The 15,197-nt window shown below is 39.6% G+C and overlaps 1 protein-coding gene across 2 annotated transcripts; it reads left to right on the top strand.

The window, feature by feature from the left end:
* The first annotated feature begins 438 nt into the window (after window positions 1–438).
* Window positions 439–15,162, top strand: epsti1 (epithelial stromal interaction 1). Of its 2 annotated transcripts, none has more exons than XM_046845893.1 (11): window positions 439–836; window positions 2,997–3,055; window positions 3,544–3,627; window positions 3,720–3,796; window positions 3,895–3,978; window positions 4,464–4,537; window positions 9,235–9,319; window positions 11,174–11,257; window positions 12,257–12,330; window positions 12,481–12,656; window positions 14,508–15,162. In XM_046845893.1, exons 1-11 carry the CDS (start codon window positions 691–693, stop codon window positions 14,636–14,638), a joined length of 1,074 nt encoding a protein of 357 aa, XP_046701849.1. In that variant the 5' UTR covers window positions 439–690; the 3' UTR covers window positions 14,639–15,162. The 2 variants fall into 2 exon arrangements, with proteins under 2 accessions (XP_046701849.1, XP_046701850.1); XM_046845894.1 differs by having other exon boundaries at window positions 440–836; window positions 3,723–3,796.
* Window positions 15,163–15,197: the final 35 nt, after the last annotated feature.

The following is a 15,197-nucleotide window of genomic DNA, read 5'->3' as shown; positions in this document are numbered from 1 at the left end:
AAAAAAAAAACTTGTCTTGACTGTCATCTTTATTTTTGTTTACATTTTAGCTACTATAAATCATGCAAGCACAGATTCTGTTTTATGTAGCAGGTTTATAGATAAATAGGTAAATTACCATTATGTTAAATAGGTTATTAAATCCATTTTTATATTAGTTCTTTTATATTCAAATTTATTTATTATTATAAATAAATTCAAGCAAAAGCAAAACAGTAACTGCAAAACGTTTATATAATCCATTGATTTAATCCATTTTATTTAGTCAAACTTTTGGATGAATGCCCTTGGATTAAATGGTTTGATTACTGTATTATTATTATTATTATTATTATTATTATTATTATTATTATTATTATTATTATTAGACTTTGTGATTTGCATTACTAACACTAGAGCTCCAGTTGGAGGAAGTAACTACCCAGTTACAATCCCAGCACAGGGTAGTTTTGTGGCTGGAGTTCACTCTATGAACTTTATCCTGACACTAGTTACATACCCAGTACAGGTTAGAGACTGGTGTTGTATAAAACTGGAATAAATACCTGCTATACTACAGATGCGAAATGGACACGCCTTAGACTTAGTTAACTCCTTTTTTACTGATCTGCTAGCAGTTGACGAAGAACTGGGATCTGCTTTAAGCCTTGTTTATTGCTTTTATACATAATCTTGAATAGCGACTAAATCATGAATCCAGACAGGAGCAATAATGACAGATGGACAGATCCAAACACAGCAACAAACCAAGAAGTGAACGAAGAGCAAAATGACAGAAATGACAATTACTCCACAAACCAAAGCACCCAACCTCAAGATTCTCGGAATCCGACACAGTAAGTCATTACCAGATAAATAAAATAAAAAATAGCTTTTTTCCTCACTAAACTTTAATAGTATTAAAGCTTGTTTTACATGCTGCGCCCTATAATTAACTGGACGCCTTCTGTCATGCTACATTGGGCTTTCTTAATGGATATTTGACAGATTAAGCTGTTGCCTATAGCCTAATATTTAACTATATAACCGGGATTCATAAAAACACAGAATTATGGCTTAAATTTTTTATATTTTGTTGAAAGATAACCGCTTCTTCCAAATTACTATCCGCATAAGTTTCCGTTTCGTTTCTGCTGATGAAACTAGACCTCTGTAAGCAAAGTTTACGCATGCGCAGAGCATCAGAGCGCTCCTAGAAGGGAAGTTACTTGTAGTTGTAGGTCGTTACTTGTACATGAAATCGTACAGATTTCTATAAGCCAACTTCCGTGACACGAATAAAATTTTGTTATTAAAAAACATGGAAGACATTTAATTAAGTTCGAGTATAAATTATTATGATTATAGACAGTGGCATAGATTTTGTATTCTTTTTGTAATTTTTGTAATGCAAACAATGACAACACTAGTTTGTAGCTAAAATCCTGAATTCGATTATATACTGCAATATGTCCCAGATTTATCATGTGGTGAAAGACCGAGTTTATGTTTTCAAATAAACACCTTTTATTAGCATGATGGTTTATTACCCATAATCCTGTTTGACTACCTGCCTCCCCTTTTGTATAATCTGCACAAATAAACTGCCTTTCAAAAGCGTAACTTTATTTCTTGTAAGCATTGCATTGCATTGTGAGCTTCCTGTCTCAATGATAGCTAGCTGAGTGAGTCTCTGCAAGTTAGCAGTGTCATATGTAATGTATTCTGGAACTTAGAGTCCATTGAATTATTTCTACAGTAACAGTGACTAAAATGTGCCTTATTTATTATGAATGATCTGAAAAAATCCACTTGTCAACCATGGCAGCTTAAGTCCAACATATTAAGGTGCTGGACTTCTGATTAGAAGTTTGAGTTCAAATCCCAACACCACCAAGCTGCCACTGCTGAGCCCTTGGGTGACATCCTTAACCCTCTGCTGCATTATTGGGAGAAAAAGAGGGTCTGCCAAAATACTGTAAATGTAAATGGGTTTATGTGTGAATTATTTGTTTACAAATGATTGTTTACACATTGGTATTCATTTTAAAAAATCCCATGATTTTCAAAAGAACTTTTGTATTCTACTCCTACTTCTAAGCAGGTCAAAAATGACACATTTAAAGACTAACAAATGTAAACCTAAACTGATTTGACCAGATGTGAATTACTAAAATAAAAAAGGTCAGTAAAGCTATAAAGGCAATGCAACTACATCAACATGTTAAACCTCACTATTGTGTTGAGCATTACTAGTGTGTTAAACATCATTAATGTGTCCACTTTTGTGTCATGAATAAAGAAAATCTTGACTCCAGAGTCTCAAGTGATGAACGCCATTAAAATGGTCTGCTCATGCGAAGCCACCTTATGAACATGGTGATCCATGAGATTTGTTGTGTCTTACTGTGTGTTTCTGTAAGCAATTGTGTATGACTACAAATTCTCTAACAACATTTCAACAAAAGATGATAAAAAAAAAATCATTCTTTTAGCTAGGTCAAGCCTGGATTTCCAACATGAGCAAGTTTACTGTGGGGATTATGTTTGAGGAATCCTCAACATGTTCTTTGTCCATGTGTGACAGCTGTATACATCTTTTAGTTAAACACTAAATTCTATATTAGACACTGTATACAGTAGAAGCAAACCAATGATCATGCATTATAAATGAGTAAAGTCATGGCTGTAAACCAGCGGTGATGGTGATGTTTTCTTCAGGGTGAATATTATTGTGAACTTTTTCCTCTCTGCTTTCTTCCTCTCTTCTGAAAGACACAGATGTCTTTCTGGACAGAAACATTTGGGTCTTAGCTATGGTGGGTTTTCAGGGAAGTTCCAGATGATAATTTGTGGGAACATATTTGGACGTTGTTTACCATAAAGTTACTCATGCCCCACCTTTGTTTGAGACATTCTTTGCAAATGAGCCAATGGAGTTTGTTAAGCTCAAAGCCTGGAATGAGCTGCTGAGTAAAAGGTACCTGCTGTAACTAATTATGTTTATGCTCATTCAGCTCTGGAGGATACAGCATGATCCCACCAATAGAATCAAGACGGAACAAACTCCTAAACAGTAAGTCATGATGGGTTACTGTGTTTTCCATTCCCTATTATTCATTTCCTTTCCTTGTTTGTTCCTAACAGGTATAATTTAATGTAATTGTACCCTCCATTCAATTCTTTCGTCTTTGAGAGATGAATAATTAACAACATATTTATTTATAAGGTAAAAAAACCTTTTGTTGTTTTGTTAGGTGGTCATGACTGAACCAAAAATGAACTGAATATTTCCTGAATACGTATGCTTCTATGTTAAATCAGGAGGTGCTATATTACATCTAGGTGTTACTCTGAAACATTCTGAGCTGTGCAATTCATCTTACAGATCATAGTTATTGATGTAATGATTTATTATGTGTGATACTAGATTTACATAAAATACAGTACCTTAATATCATAAAATTAAAATACCAGTTTCTAAACATATATTTATGGTTTAAAGGATGTAGGAAACACACTGAAAAAGTGTCTGTACTTTTCTTTTTATGATTTTTTTTTCAGTGTCACAAAAAGAACTGGATGATCTGCAGAGATATAAGGAGGAACATCGGCCTGGTCCCATTCAACTGAGCCCAAAGAAGCTAGGTAATAGAGATATTTATTAGAATAAGCTCTGGAAACATATTTACACACCATAAAAAATGAAAGTATAAAGTAATGATAATGTTTTATTTGAGGAGGTGGGGACATATCATTGTCAGCTGTACGACAGAAACAGCAGATGCTGGCTTCCCAGTCTAAACTCCAAAAAAAGGTGCTGACTTTCTGTTTAGAATTCAAAATGTGTTCTCCAGTGACCATGTATGTTTAGGTGCATTTAATTTCATGTTTATATTTTGGGGTTTTCTAAAGCTCAAACAACAGGACATGGACCGTCGCAAAAGACAAGAAGAAGAAGAAAAGATTCAGATGATGAGAGATATTCAGAGAGAGAAGGTGTGACAGCATCATAAACTGACATAATTGTAAAACTTGACAAAGTGATTTCACTGAAATATGTCTCCTGGTTTCACTCTGAGGTTGTACTATATTTTTGTAGTGCTGGTTTGAAACTCTAGAGGTCACTGCTGAGACCTATCATGTAGTCATTGAATTCTTGAAATTAAATGCATTTACTTACAGACTTTTAAACAGAAAAAAGGTTTTGCTATTAAATGAATTTAATCATATTAATAGCCAGAAACTACAGCAGTTTAAATTTTAAGTTGGTTAGATATGTTGCAATCATTTATTAAATACCACGTAATACAAAGTGCACATTAAATGTTTATAATAGCCATATTTCTGTTTTGTTTGTAGATGAAATCTAATTCTTTTCTATCCAAAACATTTATTACATTTCTATTATGAAAGATCTTCCAACGTTAAAACAGCGAGGACAACAAGGTTGCCTAATATCACATTGTGGTCTTGTTTTACAGGCCAACAAACTGGAAATGAAGAAAAAGCAGGAGGAGGAACGGAGACAGGAGCTGTACCAACATGAACTCTTAATGTATGTTCACATATTTTCATTAGATGTTGTCACGTCCCCGTGAGGTTAAGAATTTACGTTCATGTCATTAGGAAGCTGGTTGCTGTTGCTCTGCTGGCTCATTTCCAAAAATAACAAATCTGAGAACACAGTTTCAAAGAGCTACAGCCTTTTTTCCATTACCAGACAGAGTAGCACTAAAACAGGAACAGTAGGATTTCAAGTCTATTTGAACAGTGAGTCGATTTAAATAACAAAATGAAAAAAAAGAAGAAGAAAAAGAATTATCAGTGGTGCCCAAATACATAAATTATTCATGGTCATGGGAATGCCCCAAACTGAGAAAAAATAAAGCAGTGCAGTTATCAAATGACAATGTGTTTACTTATGTCTAGAGAGAGTTTGTCTAAGATTATTATTTTTTAAATTCGTGTTATGTCAAACAAACCGTAAATACAGTATCTCACAAATCTGAGTACACTCCTCACATTTCAGCAACCATTTTATTATATGTGGTCAGGGGACAATACTATAAAAAATAAAGCTTAGATATATTTTAGAGTACTCAATGTGCAGCTTGTATAGCAGTATAGATTTACTGTCCTCTAAAAATAACATACAGCCATTATTGTCTAAATATCTGACAACAAAAGTGAAAATGTCAAAACTGTCTCTAAAGTGCCAATATTAGGTGTGAGCTCTATTGTTATCTTGCACTGCCTTTAACCTCCTGAGTATGGAATTCACCAGAGCTGCACAGGTTGTTGCTCTTCCACTAATCCATAATGAAACCACAGAGCTGCTGGATGTTAGACAGATGGTATTTCTCCACCTTCCGCTTGAGGATGCCCCACAGGTGCTCAATAGGATTCAGGTCTCAAGACATACTTGAGGCACTCCATCACCATCACCTTTAGCTTCCTCATCAAGGCAGTTGTCATCTTGGTGGTGTGTTTTTGGGTCATTATTATGTTGGAAAACTGCAGTTCATCCCAGTTTCTAAAGGAAATGCACCATGTTCTGCTTCAGAATGTCAGGGTACATGTTGGAATCCATGTTTTCCTCAATGAACTGCAGCTCCCCAATACCAGCAGCACTTATGCAGCCCCAGACCATGATGCAACCACCACCATGCTTGACTGTAGGCAGGACACTAGTCAAGTCAAGTCAAGTGAAGAAGCTTTTATTGTCATTTCAACCATATATAGCGATGCAGTATACAGTGAAATGAAACAACGTTTCTCCTGAACCCAGGTGCTACATAAAACAACATAAAACAACAGTCACAGAACAGAAGAACACAGGGCCAGGAACTAAGATCCTCGCCACATAAAGTGCATGTGTGCAACTGGTGCAAACAGTGCAAGAGACAACACAAGACAGTGACAGGACAGTGCAGGACAATACACAATACACAAAATATAAAAATAAAAGCAGCAGTAGCTCCGCCAGTAAAACCTGTCGTGACAGGATAAGGTGCATAGTAGCAGAAATGTAAACAAATATAAACAGAATTTTGCAATTCTATAATAGTGTAAAAAATATGGTAGCAGCATTTAAGATAAAGTGATCAGTGACCAAGGGATTAACAGAATATTGTGCAAATAGAGCAAGTCCCGGAGATCAGCAACAAACGGCATGTAAACATTATGCTATAATGAGAGGTGTGAATGGTGCTGAAACCTGGGTGTGTGAAGTGTATGTGTGTTGAGTCCGGTTGTACAGATCAGTCACTCAGTTGTGTGTAAGTGTGTGTGTGTGTGTGTGTGTGTGTGTGTGTGAGAGAGAGAGTTCAGTCCAGATGTTTGTTCAGGAGCCTGACGGATTGCGGGAAAAAACTGTTGCACAGTCTTGATGTGACGGCCCGAATGCTTCGGAACCGTTTCCCTGATGGTAGGAGGGTGAAGTATGTGTGTGACGGGTGTGTGTGTGGTCGTCCACAATGCTGTTTGCTTTGCGGATGCAGTGTGTGGTGTAAATGTCCATGATAGAGGGGAGAGATCAAACTCTTGATGTCACCCAGATGAGGATGGGTTCCCCTTTTGAGTCTGGTTCCTCTCAAGGTTTCTTCCTCATAACATCTAAGGGAGTTTTTCCTTGCCACAGTCGCCACGGCTTGCTCATCAGGGACAAATTCACACCATTCACCATCACTGTTGATTTGTGTAAAGCTGCTTTGAGACAATGTCTGTTGTGAAAAGCGCTATACAAATAAACTTGACTTGACTTGACTTGAGAGAGACTCCGATGATCTTCTCAGCTGTTCTCACTATCCTCTGTAGGGTCTTGCGATCCGAGACGGTGCAATTCCCAAACCAGGCAGTGATGCAGCTGCTCACGATGCTCTCGATGGTCCCTCTATAGAACATGGTCAGGATGGGGGGAGGGAGATGGGCTTTCCTCAGCCTTCTCAGGAAGTAGAGACGCTGCTGGGCTTTCTTGGTGATGGAGCTGGTGTTAAGTGACCAGGTGAGGTTATCCGCCAGATGAACACCAAGGAATTTGGTGCTCTTGACGATCTCCACTGAAGATCCATCGATGGTCAGTGGAGAATGGTCACTCTGTGCTCTTCTGAAGTCAACAACCATTTTTTTGGTTTTGTCCACGTTCAGAGACAGGTTGTTGGCTCCACACCAGGCTGTTAGCCGTTGCACCTCCTCTCTGTATGCTGACTCGTCGTTCTTGCTGATTAGACCCACCACGGTCGTGTCATCAGCAAACTTGATAATATGATTCGAGCTGTGCCTTGGTGCACAGTCGTGAGTCAGCAGAGTGAACAGCAGTGGACTGAGCACACAGCCCTGAGGGGCCCCAGTGCTCAGTGTGGTGGTGCTGGAGATGCTGTTCCCGATCCGGACTGACTGAGGTCTCTCGGTCAGGAAGTCCAGGATCCAGTTGCAGAGAGAGGTGTTCAGGCCCAGTAGGCTCAGCTTCTCGATCAGGTGCTGGGGAATGATTGTGTTGAATGCTGAACTGAAGTCTATGAACAGCATCCTTACATAAGAGTCCTTGTTATCCAGATGGGTGAGGGCCAGATGGAGGGTTGTGGAGATGGCATCGTCCGTGGAGCGGTTTGGACGATACGCAAACTGCATGGGAGCTGGGTCTTTATGTGCCTCATGACAAGCCTCTCGAAGCACTTCATTATGATGGGTGTGAGTGCAACGGGACGATAGTCATTGAGGCAGGACACAGAAGACTTCTTCGGCACAGGAATGATGGTCGTCGTCTTGAGGCACGAAGGAACAGTGGCGCTGCTCAGGGAGATGTTGAAGATGTCAGTGAAGACATCTGCTAGTTGTTCTGCACATTCCCTGAGCACTCTGTTGTCAGGTCCAGCAGACTTCCGTGGGTTAACTCTGCATAGAGTTTTCCTCACTTCAGCTGTGGTTAGACAGAGCACCTGGTCACTGGGAGGAGGGATTGTCTTCCTCGCCACCACATTGTTCTGCACCTCGAACCGGGCGTAGAAGTCATTCAGCGCATCTGGAAGGGAGGCGTCACGGTCACAAGCAGGTGATGTGGTCTTGTAATTCGTGATCGCCTGGATGCCCTGCCACATGCGCCGGGTGTCTCCGCTGTCCTGGAAGTGGCCATGGATTCTCTTGGCGTGTGCGCGCTTCGCCTCTCTGATAGCACGGGACAGTTTGTCCCTTGCTGTTTTTAAGGCCGTCTTGTCCCCTGCTCTGAAGGCAGAGTCTCTTGTTTTTAGCAGCGCACGAACCTTGGCGGTCATCCATGGCTTCTGGTTGGAGCGTATAGTGATGGTCTTGGAGGTAGTCACGTCATCAATGCACACTACACATGCGTCGCCACACATGCAGGACACAATCTGAGCCAAACAAGTTATCTAAGTCTCATCAGACCACATGACATGGTTCCAGTAATTCTTGCCCTTGTCAAACTGTTCACCGGCTTTCTTGTGAGCAGGCAAGAAGAGTCAGAAAAGGCTTACTTCTTGGATGATGGCCATATAAACTGACTTGGGCTGAAGGGTTGATCAAAAAAGTTGAGTTCCTGTCTGTGCGTCAGGTGTAGAAGCTGGCTTCAATAAACAGATGCTGGCAGCACTCATGCATCTGTTTATTGAAGCCAGCTTCTACACCTGACGCACAGCCAGGAACTCAACTTTTTTGATCAATCCTTCCGAGGTCTGTTCCGAGTGGAACCTGTCTTGGAAAACCTCTGTATGAACACTGTACTGTAACTCAGTTTTAGTATTAATCTTCTTATAGCCTAGGCCATCTTTGTGAACATCCAGTGGTCATTATGAGAGAATTGTACTCAAAGCACCAAATTTTAACTGCTCTTATATAAGATACACACATTAAACATATAATCCTGTCAAGCAGACAAAAACATGAACATGATAAATAGGACATGTGGCTTTGCATGGTCAAATGACATACAGCTGTTATCACTTAGGGTGTACTCACTTTTGTTGCCAGCTATTTAGACAATAATGGCTGTATATTGAGTTATTTTCAGAGGACAGTACATCTATACTGCTATACAATCTGCACATTAACTACTCTAAAATATATAAAATTTAAATTTTTATAGTATAGTCCCATGAGAATATATAATAAAATGTTTGCTGAAATGTGAGGGTTGTACTTAATTTTGTGAGATACTGTACATACCAATTAATTAACAAAAATTCTATATTCTGGTGGTAAATCTATTAATATTTAATCTTGTGCCTTCCTGCTTTGCAGGAAAAGAGAAGCGCATCTTCAAAGGCTTGAGAGGTCCAGTCCAGTTCCTATAGCAGCGAGCAGCGCCACACCCACGTCATCATGGGTAAGATGACAGCCAAAGAATGCATTGTGTGTTCCATAGGCCTGGGTTCAAGTCTTTGCTGCATAGCTGTGGCACTGAGGTTACAGCCCAAGGCACTGGGGTAATTCACACCAATTGATCTGACTTTGATGCATGTTTTCAGAATAAACCAGCCCCTCTTGAGGGCTTTCATCAACATGGTTCATTCATCTGCAGACAAAAATCAGTCTGCCAGTGGGCCTAACTTTCTTTCTGAATTATCTTCTCCATACCCACACACTGGAGAGGACTATCTGAGTCTGTCATTGAATTTCCTCCAAATATAAATACACAGACTTTCGCTTCATGGTCAGCCAACATGAGGATACGAGTGCTGCTTCTGCACAATGATATGAACAGAGTTGAAGGGACTTCCCAGAGTTCACAGAATGCAGAAGGATGTGTGAGAGGGCAGGAAAAGGGCAGACTGGTGTGGTATAACCTGTATTGTTCTAGTGAAAGTACCTGGCCTCCAGCCAGTGTTTCAGCCAATGACATAAGCAGTCTAGGTCGATGTAATTGGGGCGTCATTGTAACTGCCTCAGCGTCATTTAATCTACTAAAACATGTATGTATGATTCACATATTGTAATGGGCTCTTACAGGCAACTGACAAATGCTCTTTGTCTGCAATATGAATGAGACAAAAATGTATATTGGTTGTTTGTTTTGATCTGATTCCTGTAACCACTGTATGATAAAATGTTTAAAATGATAGCTAGTGTATATTTGTGCGGTCTTCAATGGCAACCTATATTCCAAAAAAACAGCATTTGAGCAATAGATTTAAAGTAACACATGAACGCAGAGCAAGAGCAAATTCCCCTTTAGGTCAGTTTCCCTGTTGAATCTTGCTGCTTTCTGTCTCTACCCTAGATAGTTTGTCTAGCCACTGTCACCCTTGTTTTGCTCACTTAGCTAAGCAGAGAAGGCACAGCTGCTATTGGATGGTGTGTATTTTTAAATGTGCTTAAAATATAATTTTCTTGATAGTAAAATAGCATTCTATATCAGTCTGCACCTCAGCCGGCCTGGGATGATTCTGCAGACAGGAGATTGAGACATGAAAAGCGTGGGGCCTGTTTTACTGTATGAACCACTTGAATGTGGCATCTGATGACATTGCTTTTGCAGGTCCTGTGGTGAGGGGGATAAAAAGGTTTTTGTCTGGCTTACTGTATTGTTGTACAAGCTTTTCTTCTGTGGACAGCCAGTACTTTCTTTATGGAGGAACATCCTGCTAGTAGACATTAAAACATCATGGTGTTACTTCAGTACAGGCATACTGCATAAGTAACTGTGGTCTGGTCCCGCTAGTTTTGTAGAAGAAGAGGCTTTTTTGAGTGTGCTTTACGGGGTATTGATTCAAGTTTCTGGAAGCTCTCCAAGAAAAGTAACAGAATGCTCCAATCCAAATGTCATAAGCCAGCTGATCAAAGTGTGTGTGGAAAGACACCGCCTTGATGTGGTTTTGTGGCCACTGAGAAGACAAGACAGATTAATCTCGTCTATATCCTCTGTTTGTGCATATGATCATTTGAGTTGACTTCCCAGGGTGCCAGGCCCAGGTCGTCCCACCTATTCTTCTTGCTCTCAAGCCATTCCAAACAGAGCAGACATTCCCTGTTGTCCCTAGACTATCTGACCAAATGTACAAAGGATCTCTTTATCTTTAAAGCACTCTTACCTCACCCATCCTCATAACACCTCATTGTGTTAAGAATCCCACGATTATATCACAAAAGACCATCTAATACTTGCTGTTCAGGGCTGGGCTCATTGGTGTGCTTGTATCACCTTCGGTGGCCTGATTAGAACCGAACTGTTTCTACACAGGCTCGTGGGCATGAATACAGGGAGGCCAGGAAGGCGGAGGAACAAGTGACCCTGCAGCAGAATAGAGATGAACAAAGGAAGAAGGTACCAGAGTCAAAGTGCATAAAAAAGGAACATTTGCACAACCGTTTTTATCTCTTTCATTTTGTAGTATGGGGAATAACCAAGAAAAAAAGCACCAGCATATGCCTTTGATTAACATATACTTACATTTCAGTCATGATTTTTCACCATGATGTTTCAGCATATTTGCTACTAATGTCAGTGCCAGTAAATGTAACAAAAGGTAAAAGATAAATGGTACTTTGAGAAATATATATATAAATAATCACAATGCACTTCCATTTCAACTGCTTCTTCCACTTAAATTTGTGTTTTCCTGACAAATACATACATTTATCTTCTGATCTTTCTCATCAATATAGAATTTCGACCCATATAGCTGCTGCTCAGTGGATGTTTTCTTTTTTCACAATATTCTGTATAAACTTTAAAGACTGTGTGAAAAACCAAAAATAATATTTAAAACAGCCTGTTTGGTATACAGCAGGTAACCATACCACATCATATACATATTTCTCTCATTCACAGATAAATGTCTAACTTTCACTCCCTTTTACTCCCACAATAACCCTCCTACTCTTACAATGTGGATCCACTTCACTAGTGTTAATCGAAAATGTATGTGTAAAATGTATTAGGGCAGGCAAATCTCAGTATAACAGCATGAATGAACTTTCCTAATAAAGCCCTGATGCACTGATGCAGTCAGTCCCATATTAAAATGCAATTATAGAGTATTACAGAACAGGGAACAGATGGATATAATGGATGGAATTGTGTAGATGTACTATTATTTTGTCTTTACCTCATAATTATTATAATTGTAATTATCAGTGAAAATAATCAAGCACAGAAAGAACTGAATGACGGCATGGGGCTGATACTGATATTGTGTGATTAAGATGTTGTGACAATTATAAAAGTAACTGAAAAACAACTGCTCTCTCATGCAACTTGTTCAAAAAAATAGACACGTCATTACTATCATGGATTAAGATTCCATTCATTTATCATTCCCAGAGTCAACTTTTGGAAGAAAAACAAAAACAAGAGGAGGAGGACAGGAAAAGACAAATGGAAAATGAACGGCTGTGGTAAGGACATCTAATTCTAAGAGAACTTCACAAGCCATGAATGTCATGGTTAATCAGCTAGCCAGGGAATTATGAATGGCTTCAAAGTAACTCTCTGATGTATGGGTCAGTCTGGAAGGTTGTAATGGGATGGTGATATATTTCTTCCAGTGTGAACTCGGCTTTTCTAGACAGACTGGAGGCGAGAGGATCAGGTAGTGTGTCTGAGTTGCTCCCCTGGACGCAGGAGCTGGGCAATGTTTGGCAGACGGAGGAACCGCAGGACCCTGCTTCATCGCCCTTGCCCTTCCCATCACAGCTTCAGACTGACAGCGCTGCGGAGGAGGGTAAATCAGATTTATGTACCAGACATTGTGCGTGTTTAGTCTTAGACGTTTCGAAGCATTTTTTTTTTATTCTTTCCATGTTTCCAATGACACTTGGTATCAAAACGCAAGATGCCTCAGCTGATTGATGCTGTGCAGAGGTCTGCCCTTCATTCTCAATATTTTTTTTAGTCAAGCACTGTTAGGCCATGTACCATATTATGTAAATAAAAAATAAGCCTCTAAATCCCCCGTGCGAGACAGACATATGGCACTAAGACGCCGTTTTAATGCTGTAGAATGCATGAGGTAGCAGTACAGACTACAGCTAATTAGGTGCACTCACTGAGGCCAATTCACTGACAGAAATAGTCATATTTGACACTGCTTTGACTCACATCCAAAATGAATGCTGGAAAAAAAAGAAAGTTTGACAGCGGTCTGATTAGTATGATGTCTGTGAGTCAACACTAGAAAAACCGGCTAACTGCTCTGTATCTCGCTTTTCTGCCCTGCCCTTACTTGTACGCATGCTTCACTCTTCAGACAAGCTGCTTACAAGGTTCATTCAGTTTTAAAGCCTTTGCAATTAACTCGTGATTTAGAATATAAACAATCACATCGAGTCCTTATTATCCAAAACGACACTCTAAACTAGACACACGCTACTTCATATATGCTGGAGTAGTAGTAAATGAGTTTTTAACATACAGAATTTTATTTATACATATTTGCATACATGTTTATCTAGGTGAAAGATCACTGGGAAATCCTCAACGCTGCTTCATAAAAACAATCAGATTTAGATGATTTATAGTTTGATTCATTGTCTGGCCACAGCCTTAAACCATCGCCACATTTGAAAATTCCTCACTTTTTTTGCCAAGAGGGGTGGCTAGAGCTGACTTTCCATGAGCTAGCACTGTTTGTGGAGCACATGCCGCATGACAGTGCAGGATTAATGCGCTCTTCACCTTCTGTCTGTCTGCATGTATTCTAGGATACTTAATGGTACATTGCATGTGTACATTCTGCCTCATTTGAATCAGTGAAATATGTTTGATTCACTGGCAGGGTCCTGACCCTTAGCCAAGATTTGGGGTGAGCTTTGACCAATCCAAAAAAGCTCACAGATCTGCCTCTTCCTGCTAAAGACATTCGATGTCAACTGTAATTGTGGGCTTTCTCTCAGTTGTCTGTTTTCTTTGACGGTGTAATGCTGCACTCACTGGACTTTTTCTTCTGACATCTGGGATTTATACAGTATGGCTCATGCATACTGTACTACATAGCGTTCTTATGTGTTCCTGGCAATCGTTTGTTGCAATCCTTCACTGCATGACATTCCATCTATCTTAATTAGCAGCATGATTAAGCTCAGTGAATGTCATCACTTGCCTTACTCAATTTCGTCTGCGGCTCTATCGGAGCTGAGGGTGCAGAGGCAGCAAGAGTCTGTGACGCTGGGACTCGGGATGCATGGACAGGACGTGTGTGCAACACGGCTTGTTTGGCCCATTAGCATGTGGTTAGCAGACTGGTATGACACTGTGTGTGAAATGGGTTGGCAGGAGTACTGCGGTGGAGCACTCCCACCCTGTCTGTCCTGCTGCATGAACTAGATGAACCAGCAGGAAGAGTCAGTCAAACGTCTCTGCCTCAGGCTCAATCTGGAATGGGATAGATTAGGATAGAATAGGACGGCTTGTGGGATGGGGATATAAAGTCTTCCAACACTACCACGCTGCTCTGTTTTACATCATATCACATTTTCTGTGCCAGCACATCAAAACAGTAATTGAACTGATTTGTTTTACTTTTCAATTGCATTGAATTCTTCTAAATTGTACATTTTCTGTGTTTCCCTTATAGATACTGACATAGAATGGGTTGTAATGAAGCTTCAGACTAAGTTCTCTTACTGCGAACGAGAGTTTCTGGAAAGCATCGTCTCTCAGTGTAACGGCAATTACCAGCAAGCTTATGATCTACTCAATGTCTAAATAAGAACACTGTTGGCTCAAACCTTAACTGTTGGGGACACTACTAGCTAAAGTACATTTTGCATGGAATAAGTGGAACATTTAAAACTTTTTTTAATTGTTTTATTGTATTTGTTTTTCCAGTAACAAAGCTCTTAGCATTGTCACATTCAACAAATTAGTGTAAATGTATATTTGGTCACAGGACTCGGTTTTCACTGACCTGTGTTTAAAATAATAATAATAATTTACAATTATACAGGATGCCTTGTACTAGTTAAGAGCAATGCCTTCATGGCTGTGTTCACCAAAATTTATGAGCATAGAGAAAACACATTGCAACATGTATATAGAAGCTTTTAGCAGCTTTTCTTAGTAGCTAGCTTTTTATCAACTAGGTAGTTTGGCTATAGATTCACTACGGCCAAGTAGTGTGCCCAACACAATGACTTTATATTCAACAATGTTTTTCAAGAATATTTCTCTGTTAAGCTTTCCTTTATTCTGCTCTTTGTTTGGAATAAATAAATGTTCCTCTTAACCTAGCTGAGCATTCCAGACATTTCATTCTGCCCTCTCA

The sequence above is a fragment of the Silurus meridionalis genome, chromosome 3, assembly GCF_014805685.1.
Source record: "Silurus meridionalis isolate SWU-2019-XX chromosome 3, ASM1480568v1, whole genome shotgun sequence".
Classification (NCBI taxonomy): Eukaryota; Metazoa; Chordata; class Actinopteri; order Siluriformes; family Siluridae; genus Silurus; species Silurus meridionalis.
Note: the sequence above shows the minus strand (reverse complement) of the source record. Positions and strands in the feature narration are given on the sequence as shown.

Bases quoted from the DNA above. Each gene is read 5' to 3' on its own strand.
- epsti1 (XM_046845893.1), top strand. From the start codon at position 691: ATGAATCCAGACAGGAGCAATAATGACAGATGGACAGATCCAAACACA. The intron at 3,056-3,543 runs GTAAGTCATGAT...TTTTTTTTTCAG, and splicing joins ACGGAACAAACTCCTAAACA to TGTCACAAAAAGAACTGGAT. The intron at 11,258-12,256 runs GTACCAGAGTCA...TATCATTCCCAG, and splicing joins GAGATGAACAAAGGAAGAAG to AGTCAACTTTTGGAAGAAAA.